This window comes from Nannospalax galili, unplaced genomic scaffold, assembly GCF_000622305.1.
Source record: "Nannospalax galili isolate Female #2095 unplaced genomic scaffold, S.galili_v1.0 scaffold448, whole genome shotgun sequence".
Classification (NCBI taxonomy): domain Eukaryota; kingdom Metazoa; phylum Chordata; class Mammalia; order Rodentia; family Spalacidae; genus Nannospalax; species Nannospalax galili.
The window spans coordinates 382533-400810 of record NW_008359324.1 but is presented as its reverse complement, the minus strand read 5'-3'; the positions used below and the strand labels follow the sequence as shown (position 1 = coordinate 400810).

General features: G+C 35.9%; 1 protein-coding gene across 7 annotated transcripts in view; it reads left to right on the top strand.

Moving 5' to 3' along the window:
• Ascc3 (activating signal cointegrator 1 complex subunit 3) overlaps positions 1-18278 on the top strand; it is a 379245-nt gene that overhangs the window by 152313 nt on the left and 208654 nt on the right. For all 7 annotated transcript variants that reach the window (XM_029558579.1, XM_029558580.1, XM_008822937.3 and 4 more), the window contains one exon: positions 16378-16512. In XM_029558579.1, the coding sequence (XP_029414439.1) occupies positions 16378-16512 (135 nt within the window). The remainder of the gene's footprint in view (positions 1-16377; positions 16513-18278) is intronic.

Sequence of the window (18278 nt, the reverse complement as noted above, 5' to 3'; positions counted from 1 at the left end):
TGGTTGTTCTTGCAGAAGACCCAGGTTCGAATCCCAGCACCCACGTGGCAGGTAATAACTGTCTCTGACTCCAGTCCCAGGGGATCCTACAGCCTCTTCTGACCTCCGCAGGCATTGCATGACATGGGTGCACTTACCTACATGTAGGCACTACACGCATACAGATAAAAATAAAAATAATATAATTAAAAAACAGATTCTTTTTCTTCATATCTATTTAAGTTTTAAATCAAAAAATCAAAAGAAGCTACATGGCAGCTAACAACTGTCTGTAACTCCAGTCCCAGGAGATCCAACAGCCTCTTCTGTCCTCCTCTGTCCCCCGCAGGCATTGCACAGCTCAGGTGCACCTGCCCACGTGCAGGCAATACACGCATACACATAAAAAAAAATCAAAAGAAAAAAGTGCTGAATATACTGGAAATAATTGGAACTAAAACAATTTTATTTTCCTGAAACTGGTTTTATAAAAAACTGAACTTAAATGTGAATAACATCTCAGTGTGGTAGCATGCACCTTTAATTCCAGCACTCCAAAGGCAAAGGCAGGCAGATCTCTTTGAGATCAAGGTCACTTGGCCTATACAGCGAGTTCCAGGCCAATTGGGGCTATTGGGAGACCCTGTCTCAAAAGTAAAACACAACAACCAAAGAAATAAAAAACGAACCTGGAGAGCAAAGCTTGTGTTCCACCTTCTTTGAAAATTTGCTTCTGTTACACAGTTTAATATTATGTCTTTTTTATATATATACTGTGAGCATAACTCCCTCCTAGAAATGACCAATTTTGAACTCACTTTCTCACTATTGTTTGTCTTCTTTGAGTCTACTCTGTGTATATACATCTTTATCTTTAAGGTAGCATAATATAAAGATAATACAAGTTCCTTTATCTTCTTATTGGGTGTGGTGGGGAGTCTTGCAGATTTTAGTCCATCATCAAAGGATGGAGGAATAGCTTGGCCATTAAAGGTTCAGGCTAACAACTAAAATATTGTTTGTATAATTATGACCAAGTATAAAATTTTTGTGTCCCAAGGACATAATATAATTATCCTCATATTTTCCTCAAAATGCAAAAGAATTATTTAAACATAATTTTCTGTTGTGGATTTCCATGTCTTTACCTTTCTAGAGTTTTTAATCCTTCAGCTCCATAGTGGCATTTTAAGATGGGATAAGAAAGATATTATAACTTATTGTGTAGCTAGTGTTCTGATTTTTTGAGAGAATAACATAACCTCAGACACGTCTCATTTTTTTCCTGATATTATAGGTAGGTGAGTTAGCAGTCAGCTGGCCGGGGTCATTTTGCTCCACACAGACAGAAATTGAGGAGGGCAAGGAAAAGGTCTCCAAGAGCCAGTCTTGACAGCTTTTATTGTCTCTCACTGTATTTGACAGCAGCAAGAGGGGTACTAGGCAGGTGGGAGCAACAGTAGTCAGAGTCATGTCCTCTGCTATTATAATGCTCCTACAGGCTTCCAGTGTTGGAGCCCCCAGCCCTACAAGTGTTACAGTACTTGTGTAGCCCTAGGGAATCAGGATTCCTAAACCCTTGGCTGTGGCTAGGGTTGCAGCAACCAGGCAAGTCTATGGTATTGTTATTTCTCAGTCCTTGATATCTAGTGTTGAAGTTCTTCTGTAGGCCTAGATATCCCTTAGCCCCTAATACCAGCCAGTGTTACAGCTCTTTGCCTAGGCTTTGAGACCCTTAGCCATAAAACTTAACACCTCGGGAACTGTGGGGCCTGTCGTTTATTTTCTCTGGATATAACCTTTTGTTCTTCTAGCACTTTGATTTGTAAATCATGCATATACATCTCCACTCTATCTTATACTATCTTGGATAGAAGACAAAGAGGAGTTCTGGGGGATTAAGGTCATGTGCCCAAGTCACAAGAGGAGCACATGACTCAGTAAGACTGTTTACATTAGAAACTAACTTTTTGGTTGCAAAATTAGGTAAAAGTCATTAGTCCAGATTATATCAATACTGTAAAAGTCATTCCGGTAGGTAACCCTTACAGTTATTTCTGGCATAAATCCTACTTGGTCGAGATGTATAATCTTAATATGTTGCCGAATTCAGTTTGTTAGTATTTTGTGGATGCTTTTGCATCTGTATTTAAAAGGAAAAATGATAATGTCTATGGAAGATAACATAATTTCAGTCCAAGATTACATAATGCATTTGTTAGGTCCCTTTAGTTTCCTTTAATTTAGAAAAATCTTGAACTTTATTTTGTTATTCTTCATTTGACTTGGACACCTGTGTATGTGCATGTTCATGTATGTGTGCAGGTTGTGTGCATGTGCCTATGGAGCCCAGAGATGAATTTTCAGTGTCATTCTTCAGGGACCACCCAGCTTGCTTGAGATGGGATTTCTCACTGCCCTGGAGCATACCAAGTAGCTAGGCTGGCTGGCCAGTGAGTCCCAGGGATCTACCTGACTCTGCCTCTTTAGCCCTGGAATTATAACCATGTACCAGCATTCAGTGATTTTTATGTGAGCTCTGAGCAAATTTTCCTAACCCCATAACTTCCACATTTTTTAAAAAATACATGTTATAGGATGACTCAATTTGGGTTTATCTGACCTTTCTTGAGGTTAAATTAATACTTAGCATTTTTGACAAGACTGACAAAAATTGTTGTATTATTCTTAGTGCTTCAGATGGGGAGGCAGGTGGTTTGAGATTTTTCAATATTGCTCCCAATTACTGTTTTCTGCTTTGTGACTAACAAGTAACATATTAATCCTTTTAAAGATTTTTATTGAATTTTTGTGAATATACCATACATCTTGATCATATTTAGACCCTCTCCCCTATCCACACACCTGTGTGCTCCCCCCCCCCTGCCCCACTAGATTTCATGCATTGTTTAGATTAGTCTGGGATCAGATAAGAATCAGTCTAGATGACCATTTTTATAGAATTTTCATTAGATTTGTCGACGCAAAATCATAACTCTCACCTCAAGGGGGATACGAGATAGTTTATTCTGAAGCTTAATATGAGTGACCATGGCCCAGGACCAGATTCAGGTTATCCCAAATTCCGTGTTCCAGCGTAGTAACAGTTGCCTTACATTTTTATAGTAACAGAACAAAGAAAAGTCATAAATCAAGACACTTCAAATACATTGGAGGATACATTCAGTAGGCGGGTCATAGCAAAGCAAGGGGTTTTTTATTATAGGTTTCAGATGCTGTCTGATGACATTCTTAACCTTTTGATTGGTGAGGCTGGATGGTCTGCTAGGATAATACATTCTAAAAGTTTTTTTATCTGTTAGTGACAGGATGTTAGATCAGAAACAAGTGGGTAAGGAATGGCTGTTTAGGGGACTAAAGCTGTCCCGAAATAAGTGGTAATTAAACACAGGACCTACAACATTCCAAACTCTCCACAGTCTCCAGAGTGATAATCAGTTGGTCAGCCTTGCAGGAAGTTCAGTCTAAGGTGCAGGAGTTCTTCTGGGGAACTTTTCTTTTACAGATTTGTAAAGGTAATTGTGAACAAATAAAGATTAACAGTCTTGGCTGTGTACTCTTTCTTCTGTATGTTATAAAATCCTAAGATAGGATTGGAGAGATAGCTTCTGGTGACCCACCTATGATTCCAGCCTCCAGAGATGGAGACATGGAATCCCCAGAGCAAGCGGCTAGCAAGACTAGCTGTATCAATGAGGTCTGGGTGTTTGTGACCCTACCTTAATGAATAAGGTAGTAGAGTGATCGAAGATGATTCCTGACATCTGCCTTGGGCTTCCACATGCATACTTATACATACATGCACACAAACTATGCACACACACACACACACACACACACACACACACACGAAAATAGAAAAATAAATGACTGAATACCCTCCCAAGAAAAATTTTAATAGTCTGACAATTTTAGACCATAAAGCATACTTTATATCAAAAAATTAATACTTATTAAAATAAGTTGAAAAAATGAGTTTGGGTCTCAAATGCTGTGAATTCGTAAAGGTATGTAGGGTATAAATAAAATAAGTATCAACTGAATTATATTCATTACATTACCTCTAAAAGATACATGTATCGCATGACATGGGTGCACTTAACCTGTACATGCAGGCAATACACAGATACACATAAAATAAAAATAATAAATAAAATTAAAAACAAAAAGAAACATGTATCAAAATATTTTCATTAAAAAGTTTATGGTAAAGTATTTAATATTTTTAAAATAATATGTAATCAACTATACTCTTTGCTCTAGTTTAATTTACTTTAATATTTCATAGGCTGTTCTGAAACATAAGTGCCATATTTCTAGGTATATTACTGATAGATGATGATTGATTGTAAGGTAGTAATATTTTTCACAGTAGGCTTAATCAGAATTATGGAATTTCTCTGTCCTGATATGTAAAGTATACTGTGTTCTCTCTTTAAAATTACACATTTTGTTAATAATTATTTTTTAGATTTTGGAAGGTGTAAAGTGTTGTGCATTTCTTTCAATCAGATATGGATGTTAAGTCACCCATAGCTCATACTGACTGATAAATAGAAAAATGAGTTCTTTATTTTAAAAATATTTTATTATTTTTTGTTATTTTATGTATATGGATATCATACAATGCCTGTGGAGATCAGAAGAGGGTGTTGGATTCCCTGGAACTGGAGTTATGTATGCTTGTTAGCCACCATGTGGGTGCTGGGATCTCAACCTAGGTCCTGTGGAAGAGCAGCCTCTCCTAAGGATTGAGCCATCTCTCCAGACCTGTAAAATGATTTCTTTAGAGAAGTTGCTGAGGAGTGTACTTCATCTTCACCGTAGTATCCTCAGGCAGTTGCATACTGATAACTGAAATCTATTTAGCACTTAAAAGCTGTGGTTTCTTAAGACATCTGTAGATTCTCTGCATGAAAATCCAGAACTGCTTCAAACTGCTGGGTGTGGATTCAGTTACACAGCTTGGAGCTGTGTAGCCACCTCTGTCTATTGTTACTTACTCTTTGAATTACATAATAGAATTTATTGCATAAAGGCCAATCAGTGAATTACACAATTTTCTCATATAGCAAGGAGATGATAAATTAACTTTATCTGAGGTAGCTTTTATTAATGATACATCTAATAATGTTCAATTAGCCCTTTTAAAAAAATAAGTAATATGTGTAAGTTACTTAATTGATTGCCAGGAATGTCTGATAATGAATGTTATTTGTTAAATGCTAAATAAATAAACAGAATCCAAATGCTAAACAGAATCTTTTAAAATTGTAATTTCCCTATTTTTAGTAATAGTGACATTAAGATAGAATGCAAATAAAGTAGTATCAAATTTTCATCCTTTACAAAAGTTAACATTGTACAGATCCAATATGTTGTTTTCAAGGATACACACATTGCATGCTAATCACAGCCAGCCTCTGTGTGTCCTCCTTCCTTACCGTCACTACTCTTCTCAGCTTCTAAGTACCTCTGCTCAACACTCAGGTTGAGAGAGAAGTTGATACCTGTCTTTCTCTGTATAGTTTAATCACTTAATATCATGTCCTCCTGTTCCATCCATTTTGCTTCAGCAAATAGAATTTCTTTTTTTTTCATAACTGAATAATATTCTGGTGTTGTGTGTGTGTGTGTGTGTATGTTTCATTATTTTCATCATTTACTGGTAGAAATGAAGGTTGATTCCATATCTTATCTGTGGGGAGTAATATCACCATAAACCTGGACATGAAACTCCCACTTTGTTAGATATTTGATTTCTTTTAGATTTATACCCTGAAGTTATGGTAGATCTACTTCTAGGAATTGTTTTGTTTTTGAGAGAAAGTGTTCCTATATGCTCACACTGGCCCAGTACTCACAATGTAACCCAGGCTGGCCTCTAGCTCATAATCCTCCTGCCTTATCCTCCTGAGTGTTGAGAATACAGATGTGCATCATAAGGCTTTGATTACCTTTAGGAGTTGGGGGTACTTCCATACTCTTCATAATGGCTCTCCTGATGTCATTACCATTAACAGCATAAAGTGTTCCTCCTCATTCTCCAAATCTGTACCAGTATTCATTATTGTTTTTTAGATCAACCATTTTCAGTGAGGTGAAATGCTATTTCATTGTACTTTAAATTTGTATTTTCTCAATAGCTAATAATATTGGATCATTTTATTGTCCTTTATATTATTCAAGAACTGTGGTTTTTTTAGATTATTTGGTTGTGAAATGTTTCTCACATATTCTTTTCTGTTCCATTAGGTAAATATTTTCTCCCATTTTATATGTGATCTCTGCTCTCTTGATTGTTTCCTTCATTGTGCAGAAGTTTTTTTTTAATTTGCGTTAATCTCACATACCAGTTTTTGTTTTTATTTGCTTCTGTGGGTCCATCTAGAAAATCATTGCCTGTGTCAGCTTCTTGAAGTGTCTCAATTATGTTTTCTTCTAGTAGTTTCATACTTTCTGGTTTTATATTTAGGTTTTTGGTTTATTTTGAGTTGATTTTCTTATGATTATAAGGGTATGATTTCATTCTTCTGTATATTGAGCACCACTTATTGAAGAAATTCTCCTTTGTCCAATGCATGTTTTATCTGTCTTAGCCAGGAATGAAATGTGGGTTTATTTTTGGGCTCTTTTCTGTTCCGTTGGTCTGTGTATTGTTTTTAAGCCATACTGTTTTTAATCACTGTGGCACTGTAGTCTGTCTTCATTACTTGGTGTGATGCTTACAGCTGTGTCATTTTACTGCAAAACTGTCTTGGTCATTTGGTGTCTTTTGTAGTTCCATGTGAATTTAAGGATTTTTTTCTAGTTTTATAAAGAAAGGTATTATTTTGCTAAGGCTCACATTGAATTACTTAAACACTTAGACATTTTAACAATACTAATTTACAATCCCAATTTATAAAAACGGCAAATCTGAGAAAAATAATTAAAAGAATTATTCCTTGAGGCTCACAGTTCCATATGTTCCTATCCATCATGGGTGGGAAGGAGTGGCAGAGAGGACAGGTGACCTTATGGCAGCCAGAAAGCAAAGGGTGAGTGTGTTTGTGTTAGCTGCCTTTCCCTTCTCTCCCTCTTTAGTACATGTAGGCCCTGGACTCTTTTTTTGTTGTTGTTATTAATTTTTTAAATTTTATCATTTATTATTTTTCTTTTATGTGGATTAATGTATTGCTTGCATATATGTAAGTACACCCATGTCACACAAACCCACAGAGGTCAAAAGAAGGTGTCAGATTCCTCCAGAACTGGAGTTACAGGTGGTTGCTAGTCACCATGTTGGTTCTGGGAATCAAACCCTGGTCTTCTGCAAAAACAACCAGTTCTCTTAACCGTGGAGCAGATCATTTCTCCAGTCCCTTTTTGTGTTAATTTTTGCCAATTTCATAAAATATGTTTTGATCATATTTAGATCCCCATTCCATCTGTACTCCTCCCTAGATTTTGTATACTCTCTCATATATTTAAAGCCTGTCAAGTCAAATTTGTGTTTCCAAATGTCCTTTGGTATAGGTCTATTCACTGGAACTTAGTTAACCTATCTAGTGTCACACGTTAAAGAAAACTAACTCCCTCTCTCAGCGGTTATCAGTTACCAGTAGTTCCTCAGCAAACATTGAGGCTTCTTACCCACTTCCCCTCTTGTATGCTGAGATTTTGTCTGGCTTGCGCTTGCATGGGTCTTGTGCATGCTGTCCTGTTGAGAGATAAGAGTCTTCAGTCTCGTATTCTCTGCATTTTGGCCAGTTGTGGCTTTCTGTGTTTATTATCTTACATTGCTTGAGGAAGCTTCACTAGTGAGAGTTGAGAGATGCATAATATTCTTCCCACCTGCTGTTCTGCTGTGTTCTCTGCTCCTTAGGTGTAGAAGCTGCATTGTACATGTATCACTTAGGCCTTTTGCCCCCCTCATAGACACTTATTCTTTGTGTTTAACCAGTTGTGGAACTCTATAATAGTCTCCATATGTTGCAAAAAGAAGCTTCTTTGCTGAGAGGTACAATACTTGTCTGTAAGCATAAAGATACATATTTAATTTTTAGTTCTTTTTTTAGGTTTCCCTACTCCCAGCCCACTTGGAAGTCACTATGTGAACCAGGCTGGCCTCTATCTCTGAAGAAATCTGCCTGCCTCTGCCTCCTGTGGGCTGGGATTAAAGGTGTGTGTTACCATGCCCAGAGAAGTTATACATTTAGAATATAGTAAGAAATTACATTGGTTAGGGGTGTGACAAAAGTAGGTTTTCTTCCAGGTTCGGTGCCATCTCAAGTTGTGTGTATCTTACCACATGAATTCCTCCTCCCCCACTGAGTGGGCCTTAAATTCAATTAGGCAGCTATTGATTACCCCCAAGATAAAAATGCCAATATTAACCAATAGATATTATTTGCTGGTGGAATCATGTATGGGTTTTCTCCCTTAGCAGTTTGCACATTATTCTCCAATATTATACCTGCTAGTCTCTGGTCCTGGATTCTTGACTTTGTTGATTCAGGCTAGGACTTCACCTCTTAATCACCTCTAGAAACACCACAGGAACACCAAGGGATGTGTTCTACTCTTCTAGGTCCTTCTCAGTTCACTCACCTTGGCAAGATCAGCATCCCAGGAGGTCTTCTCAATTTTTTATGATTTTCAGTTTCTCTATCAATGTTTTATTTATAATGCTCATTGTAGCACTCTTTTACTTCCTTGGTTAAATTTATTCCTAGTTGTTCTTGTTTAGTAAAAAAAAAAAAAAATTTAATTTAAAAAACTTTTTATTGAATTTTTATGTATTTCATACAGAAAATCAACTTTATACCCCCTTCCCCCTTGGCACCCTCCCATAGCCCCCTGCCCCACTGCAGTTCACACATTCTGTCATTTGTATTAAGGTCTATCATGTAAAGGTAGTGTCCCAAGCTGTCCCTTAGTTCAATTTCATCCACTGGGATATAGTCAGCCTGTCTAGAGACCCTCCCATTAAGAAGATCAGCTCTTCCTCACCCAGCAGTCATCAGTGCCGATAATTCTTCAACTAAGCTTGAGGCCTGCTGCTTATTTCCATAGTTCTCTGCTGGATTTTTGTCTCCTTGAGTCTGCATGGGTTTTATGCATGCTAATACCATTGCTCTAAGTTCATATGAAAAGAGTCCAGGAGCCTGTAGGACTGTTTCTGTACAGTCATGCACCTCCTCACTGGCTATTGCAGGCTTTCCACTCCCTCTTCTGCAATGGTCCCTGAGGCCTGGGTGGGTGGAGTTTAATATAGGCGTCCTGTCCAAGGACCCACATTCTGCAGACTTATTCTCTGAGTTTTGGCGATTTGTGACCTTTTGCTTTTCTGGTCCTTGTTAAGGAGCTTCACTGATGAGAACTGAAAGATGCATTAGTGTTTTCTTCATCCCCTTTTCTCTATACTGTGAGCCTTAGGTATAGAGGTAGCATCCTAGATGTGTCATTTAGACTTGAGCATTTCACAGACAATTTCTATGTGTGATCAGTTGTGGAACACTGTAATTATCTCTGTCTCTTGAAAAAGAAAATTCTTTGATAGGTGGTGACTGGGATACTTGTCTATAAATTTAAGGATCTACATTTTGCACATAGTAAGAAATTACATTTCCCTAGGGATTGTAACAGCCATGGATATTTCTCTAAGATCCAGACCTCTTCAGCTATGTCTATTTGGCTAGGTTTTTACAGTACCACACAAAAAGTTTCCTTCCATTGAGTCATCTTTAAGTTCAATTAGGTAGTTGTTGGTTACTCCAAAGATAAAAGTGCCACTACTGCACCAATACTTGCTGTGCTGGTCATTGATGTGGTTTTTAGGCCTTGAAACTGAGGTTGCACCATCGATTGATATTCTCCCTTAGCAACTTGCACAGCACTGTCCAAAGTTATGGGAGCAGCTAGCCTTCAGGGGGGGTGAATTCCAGGTCATTCCCTGCTCTGTTGCCAAATCGTATGTCCAAAGTATGCCCTGTCTTCAGCAATAAGTTCTTACCATTATGTTCTGGTACATAATGAAGGACGGTTGCAATACCTTGTGTAATTTGAGGAGGCTCTTGGACTACCTTGGCCAACAACTAAAAGGAAGGTTTCTCCTGTCTGGAATTTTCTTGTTATGAGTCTTCAGCTATACTCATAGATGTGTGTGTTGAGTAGGTTTTTGGGCTAATCCAGTTCCCTCTGGTTTTTTATACTAGCTAGGCACTATTTATCTTTCCTCATTCTCTCCCTGTCTTATCCCCCCTGCCCATTTAAAGTGTCCCCATTTTCCCCATTTCTCCCTTGATAATTCCTATATGCCTTTTTTGAATTCCTTCTTCCTGTTTATTCCTATAGTTTCTTGTAAAGCCCTCCTCTCCCCATCCCATCCAACCAACCTCATTTTGTAGGAGACACCTGTCTCCTACTGTTCTTCTCTCTTGGGTTTCTTCTTTCCCTTTACCTCCCCGGGTCCCTTCCATTTTCCTGGGTCCTACAGTTACATCGGAATATATACTCATTCATAAGGATTTGGTGCTAGAATCCACAAATGAGGAACATTTGTTTTTGTGAGTCTGTGTTACTTCACTTAGTATAACAGTTTCTCGATCCATCCATTTACCTGCAAATTTCATGATTTCATCTTTGTTTTCTGCTGAGTAGAACTCCATTGTATAAATGAACCACATTTTCATTAACCATTCGTCAGTTGAGGGGCACTTAGGTTGCTTCCATCTCTTAGCTATTCTGAAAAGAGCAGCAAAAACCATGGTTATACAAGTATCTGCAGTAGAATGAGTCCTTTGGGTATATGCTAAGGAGTGGTATAACCCGGTCATATGATCAGTTCATTTTTAGGTTTTTAAGAGTTCTCCACTGCTTTCCATAAGGGATTGCATAAGTTTGCAATCCCACCAGCAGTGAATAAGCGTTCCCCTTTCTCCACATCCTTGCCAGCATTTGGTATCATTTCTTCTCTTGATCTTAGTCAGTCTAACCAGGATGAGATGAAATCTTAAGGTGGTTTTAATTTGCATTTCCTGATTACTAACAACATTGAACACTTTTTAAGATATTTCTTAGTGATCTTTATTTTTGAGAACTGTTTAGCTCTTTAGCTCATCTTTTAATTGGGTTTTCTTGATGCTTTTTTTGAGTTCTTTATATATTCTGAATGTTAAAGCTCTGTCAGATGTGTCGCTGATGAAGATTTTTTTCCCACTCACGGTTTTCTTTTCCTGTTCTTGATCATTTGTTTTGCTGTACAGATTGTTTGTTTTCCTTTTTAGTTTAATGAGTTCCCACTTGTTGATTGTTGACCTTACTTCTTGAGCAACTGATGTTCCATTTAGAAAGTCCTTCCCTATACTGTATCTTGTAGGTTACTGCCAATGTTTTTTTCTAGGAGTTTTGAATTTCACATTGTGGTCTTTGATCCATTTGGAGTTGACTTTTGTGCAAGGGGGAAAGATAAGACCTAGTTTCATTCTTTTGCAGGTGGAGATCCAATTTGTTGAAGCACCATTTGTTGACGATGCTTTCTTTTCTCCATTGTGTGTTCTTGGCACCTTTGTCAAATAACAGGTGACTGAAATTGCATGTACAAAGGTTTGGGTCATCAATGATGTTCCGTTGATCTTTGTGTCTATTTTTGTGCCAGTATTATGCTGTTTTTAGGAATACAGCTCTGTAGTATACTTTGAGATCTGGTAATCTCCCCAGCATTGCCCTTTTTGCTCAGGGTTGCATTGGCTATCTGGGGAATTTCGTGTTTCCATACAAATTTTAGGATTTTTTTTCTAATTCTGTGAAGTATGTCATTTTTATTAGACTTTTTAAATTAGGATTGCATTGAATCTATATATTGCTTTTGTAGGATGGTTATTTTCACAATATTAATTCTTCCAATCTATGAGCAATAAAGGTCCTTCCATCTTCTGGTGTTTTCATCAATCCCTTTCTTTAAAGATTTAAAATTTTCATTGTAGAGATCTTTGATGACTTTGTTCAGGTTTATTCATATATATATATATATATATATAGAGAGAGAGAGAGAGAGAGAGAGAGAGAGAGAGAGAGAGATTATTGTGAATGGAAGGGTGTCCCTGTACTCTTTCTCCAATTGCTTGTTATTGGTAAATAGAAAGACCACTGATTTTTGTAGATTAATTTTGTAACCTGCCACTTTACTGAAAGCATTGATGACTTCTAGGAGTTTGCTGGTGGAATGTTGGGGATCTCTTAGATACAGTATATCATCTGCAAAAAGGGATAATTTGACCTCTTCTTCTCCAATTAATACTCCTTTAATTTCCTTCTCTTGCCTTATTGCTCTAGCAAGAGTTTCAAGCACTATTTTGAAAAGAAGTGGAGACAGTGGACATCTTTGTCTGGTTCCTGATTTTGGTTTTAATAGGAATACTTCCAGTTTTTTTCCATTTTGAATGATGTAGGCTGTGTGTTTGTTGTATATAGCTTTAATTGTGTTGAGGCATGTTCCCTCTAGTCCAAATCCCTTTAGGATTTTTATCATGAATGCATGCTGTATTTTATCATTTAATGAGATGACCATGTGATTTTTGTGATTGAGTCCATTTATATGATTTATGTTTATTGACTTTCATATATTGAACCATCCCTGCATCTGTGGAATAAAGCCTACTTAATAATGGTGGATGATCTTTTTGATGTGCTTCCATATGTAGTTTGCAAGTATTTTGTTGAAAATTTTTGCATCTATCTTCATTAAGGATATGGGTCTATAGTTTTCTCTTTTGGTTTTGTCTTTACCTGGTTTTGGTGTTAGAGTGATTCAGGCTTTATAGAAGGAATTTGAGAGTTCTCCCTCTGCTTCTATCTCTTTGAATAATTTAAGTAGTATTTTTTTTGCAAATCTTCTTTAAATGTTTGGTAACTTTCTGCTGTAAATCCATCTGGGCCTGGGCTTTTTTTAGTCAGGAGGTTTTGTATTACCCTTTCAATTTTCTTATATGTTATGGGTCTGTTTAAACTGTTGATCTCTTTTTGGTTTAGCTTTGGTGGATCCCATGGTTTTAGATAGCCATCCATTTCTTTTAGGTTTTCAAATTCAAAAGCATGTTTTTAAAGTATTCCCTTATAATGTTCTGGATCTTTTTGTTGTCTGTTGTGATGTGTTCCACTTTTGCCACTGATTTTGTTGATTTGAATTTGCTCTTTCTTTCTTTTGGTTAAGTGGACTAAGTATCTTTCTATCTTATTTAGGTTTTCAAAGAACCAGCTCCTAAGATTCATTGATTCTTTGTATTATTTTCTGTGTTTCCATTTCATTAACTTTTGCTCTGATTTTTGTTATTCCTTCTTTTCTGCTGGTTTCAGGTTTAACTGTTCTTGCCTTTGGGGAAGCTCACCACCACCAGGCAGAGAGGCTGTATCTAGGCACTCTCAGAAGGTCTGCTAAGGTTTCAGCCCCTACTGTAGGGCAGAGAGGTCTAACCCTGTGAAGTGGGAGACTCATATGCTCCTGATTTGGGGGTTGGGCATCACATAGTTTGCAGAAGCTCACCCCCAAGTGGAGCCTTGATCCAGGTACAGTCAGGTGGTCTACTAAGGTCTCAGCTGGCTTTCGTTTTTCTACCTAATGTGAATGGGATTGCTTTGGGGATATTTTTTTTTTCCTCAGTAAGGTTTTCAGTAGTTTGTGACTGAGTACTACTCACTTGGTATGTTTATTTTGCATCCTATAACTGTACTGATTTTACTTATCAGTTCCAATAGTCTTTTGCTGCAGCATTTAAGATGCATTCTTTATTCATGTCCGTCAGTGGTACATTATTTTTCTTAATACGTTTGATTAGTTTGATTCATTTTTAATGTAATTAGCTGTGTTTTGGAAAGTATCCTCTGCTTCAAAGTCCAAAATACGGGATTTCTTTGTTTTTTTAGAAATAGCTTTTCTCATAAGTTGTTTATAATTTATTTTGAAACTTTGAGCCTTGCAATAGCATTAAAATTTATTAGTGTATCTTTTTTTACCAGTATCAGAAGACTAATCAGCAAAATTTTTAGTTTATTAAATATCAGTCGAAGATTTGTTAATAATTTTGAATAAAACTACTCTAGAAAGTTGATAATCTTTTCTAATTATTGCAAGTGTCCCTGATAGCCCATATTTTAATAACAGTGTTAGTGGAAAGTATTAACGCACCCCACTTCCTATTATGACTTATAATTTTTATTTCATATCTGTGCTCCAAAAATCATTATTGTGAAGGCTGACCATATTTACTATTAGAAATTCAGTAGTCATTTGTTCAGTGCCAGCTAATTTAATAAAGGGTGGAATCTGTGAAGAAAAAGAGATAGAAAAATTAGGAAAATGTGAGCCCTGATGTCGTGCAGCATCCATGGAAGGAATGCACTACATGGAAATAAGCACAGGCTGATCCCCGATTTGCTCTGGAGTGAGTGACAAAATTTAAAACTCCCAGCTTTAGTTTTCTCATCTGTGAAATTCTAATAAAAATCTCCCACCCTCTTCTGTTGTTAGTATTCAAATGTTTTTTTTTATTGTACCTTCCACTGAAATAGTGGCGAGGCCCCTGTATATTTGTGACAGGCATAACTATATAAGAGTGATTAATTTTCTCAGGGGAAATTAGAGAAGGATCATTAGAACTGGGCCTTGATGTTTTGTAGAATTTACACAGATGGAGTTGGCATGGCTAAAGGTCTAGAGACTTACAAATGCATGATGACTTCAAACTACAGGAAAAGAGTAACAGACATGACTGCCAAAGACTTTTTTTTTTTAATCCCTAATTCATTTTGCAAAACTCCCTTGCAAAGAGAATTTAGAAGTTATGTGTTAAGTTGTAAATTAACCATATTAACAAACCATAAAATCAAGTATATTTATAGGGATACAAAACCTTATAATGACTTATATTGAAGCCTCTAGACAGAAAATACTTAATAAGAAAACGTTTATTTTACTGAACAAGACATGTTGGATCCATCAATAAAATGAAATTGTTGCTTTAAATTGTAACTAATATTTCTCTTGGCTGCATTAGAAAATAATTTACAAAATGATGAATTGATAAGTCAGACCAAAATTATTAGTGAATATTTAGTGTCAAATTTCATTTTCTTTTACATTCTCCCTTCTGCTACTTCAACAGAATTTTCCCAATAAGAACATTTGAATTATGGAGAATAGAAATGTCGTATTATAAAATCTCGGCTCAGAGAAGAGTCATCTTGAGGGTATAATAGTTATATAAAAATCCTTAAATCTTCCTTAAATATCCCATTTAAATAATGTATAAGTAAATATAGGCAGGACTTTATACCTTGGATGACTGATTGCTTTCTGTTAAATTCTTCCAGTTGACTTGCTGATTTTCTTTAAACTCATTGGAGGACTTTTTTCCTCTTTGGAAATTCTGATTTTCTCCAGATTATATTTTCAACTTTACTTTGAATATACCCTGAAAGAATATTAGTTGTTGAATCAGTTCCCTTATTTCAGTTTTAAGAATGACTGTTATATGAGAGATTTTATTCCAGTGTAAATATTAATCACCAGCACATATGCAGGAACATTTGTAGTTTGTAGTCTCTGTTAGTTTTCTATTACTATAACAAAACACCTGAGGTTATCATAGTTGAAACAGGAAGTGTTTAGTTCAGCTCATGGTTTTAGTCCATGTTTTGTAGGCATGGGTTAATTTGGTGCCTGTGATGAGGCAGAATTAGCATACTGGTGGGGAGCATGTGGTAGATCAAAGCTGCCCACCTCATATTGTTTGGGAAGCAAAAAGAGAACACCAGAGACCAGAGACCAACTTGTTATTATTAGAATATACCCGAATGTCCTACAGACTCCCACTAGCCCAACCATTTACAGTGTCAGCCACCTTAAAATAGTGCCAAGCTGAAGACTAAACCCTTTAACAGATAGGCCTTTGGCAAGCACTAAAGATCCAAACTACAGTGTTCCTCTCCTGGGACCTAAAGGCTCTTATTCACATCACCATGCAAAGTGTGTTCAGTCTATGATTGAAATAATTTCACTTGTTCTTATAGACAGATATTGTTCTAAATTTTATATTTATGATGTGAATAAAAGCATAATCATATCTTTAAGAGAAATATACAAATTACACTCTGAATTTTAAAGAATACATAGCATATTAAGTTGGTTTATAGGCCAATAATGAATAAAGTCATGTCACCAAATTTTATTTAAGTTTCCTTTAACCTGCATATACTTTTCTAAAATAAGTGTTGGATAATTCATAGGCTGGAGATTTTGTTTGAAAACAATAATAATTTCTATGTGATGATTTCCAAGCTGTTAAATTTCAGCTTAAATAACTGAAATATTAAATTACTTGCTTTCCTTTATTTTAGGTGATGGTGTTTGTACATGCTCGAAATGCTACTGTAAGAACAGCCATGTCTCTAATAGAAAGAGCAAAAAATTGTGGCCACATTTCCTACTTTTTAGCTACCCAAGGACCAGAGTATGGACACGCATTAAAACAGGTTGGTACAAGTGGCCCGAGAACATGGGAACTAACACATATCATGTACATACATCTACAGTTGCAGATTCTAAGTCAGTTTTACAAATTTACTGACTTTTTTGACTTACTGATCTTTTTAAACAGTTTTTCTTGTTAGCATACAAAGTAATGATTTTCGTTATGCATGTCAGTATTCTTTGTTCTTACATATCCCTTCAACTTAATAATGTTTTAAAGGTCTCAATGGATGATATATTCACCTGTCATTTCTGTGCTTATAGTTATAACTGAAGTGTTTATTTCTACTTTCAAAAATATAGCTGAAATATAAAATGAGGTTTTAGTTCATAAAATAAATTACTATCCAGTGGGTTTACTATTGCTCTTTTAAATTAATACTGTATTAATACTTTAAAATTTTCTGAGTTTGGGCTTCTGAGGTTAATATTGCACAATGTAGTACAATGAACACAAAGTCTTCAAGAATATAAAGAATATAATTATATATGTTTAAAGAATATAAAATATATATTATATAAATACTTAGTGTTCCTAGGGGTCCCTGTACCCTTGTTAAAAAGCAAATCCCCAGCTTCCAGATCATAATCTGCATTTCATCAGGCTTCTTGCATAATTTTATACACTGCTGTAAGTAATTTGAGTATCAACAATATCTTAAGATACTTTTTATCAGATTTTACTTTATTGTATCTAGTTTTAATCAAGGCTGCGCCAACTATGGCCTTATGGCCAAGTATAACCCTGATTGTGTAATTAATGATTTATTAAAACACAACCAAACCCATTTCTTTGGTTTTTTATGGCTGTTTTCTTGTATTGCATGGGATTAAGTAGCAGTAACAGAGTGTGCTGACTAGAGAATGAAGCTGTGAAAGTGCATTTTAGTTTAAAATGTCTACTATATAACTTGCTGACTTGCAATGTTGTATTTGTAATGGGATTTAGCAGATTGTTAGCTCCCAGACCTGGTGCTATGTGCTTTCATGTGTATTGTCTTAACAAGCCACATTCATCATTTCTGTGCATATTGTTATAACTGAAGTGTTTATTTCTCTTTAAAGTAAGCTGAAATATAAAATGTAGTTAACTGCACTCTGGGTGTTGCTCTCTTTTTTGGCATTTTAAATTCTTATTATTATAACCCAATTTAGAGCTATAAAATTTACTCCTTTTTTCACTATAAAATCTATTATATACAATTGATTTTGTAGATTCTATTTTTATAAGTATTGATCAGTCATGAATGTACTAGAATCTTTGAAAAGTCAGCTTGATATTCATAAGTACTATTTTATTTCTTTAGAAAACAAAACAGAACAAAACAAAAACCCAACTCCATTGTGTTTAAAAGCCAAGGCTTGGGAGCCACCTTGTGGACTTCTGGTTACTTCATATATCTCAGTTCTCCAATTCTTATAATAATATTAAACATTTATAAAGTGCTTATAGTGCCAGGCATTGTTTTTATTGCTTTCTGTAGCTTAGTCAGTCCTCACACTAGCAGCAATGTAGGTTTGTACTATCTGTGTCCCTTAATGTGGCATACCTGTAAGAAAGTCAAATACAGCATGAAATACTCTGTAGCATGAACTGACAGATTTTTCAGGTCTTGTTTATGTAAAGCCTTGTTGCTAAACAGATACTTATATAACTATTCTGAAAAAGAAGTAATACTGAAAAATTGAAAGTTTAATGGAGTTGGGTAGACTTAAATCCCTAGTCATTTTTATTATACTTTTAAAATATTTTTATAATGCTTGATAT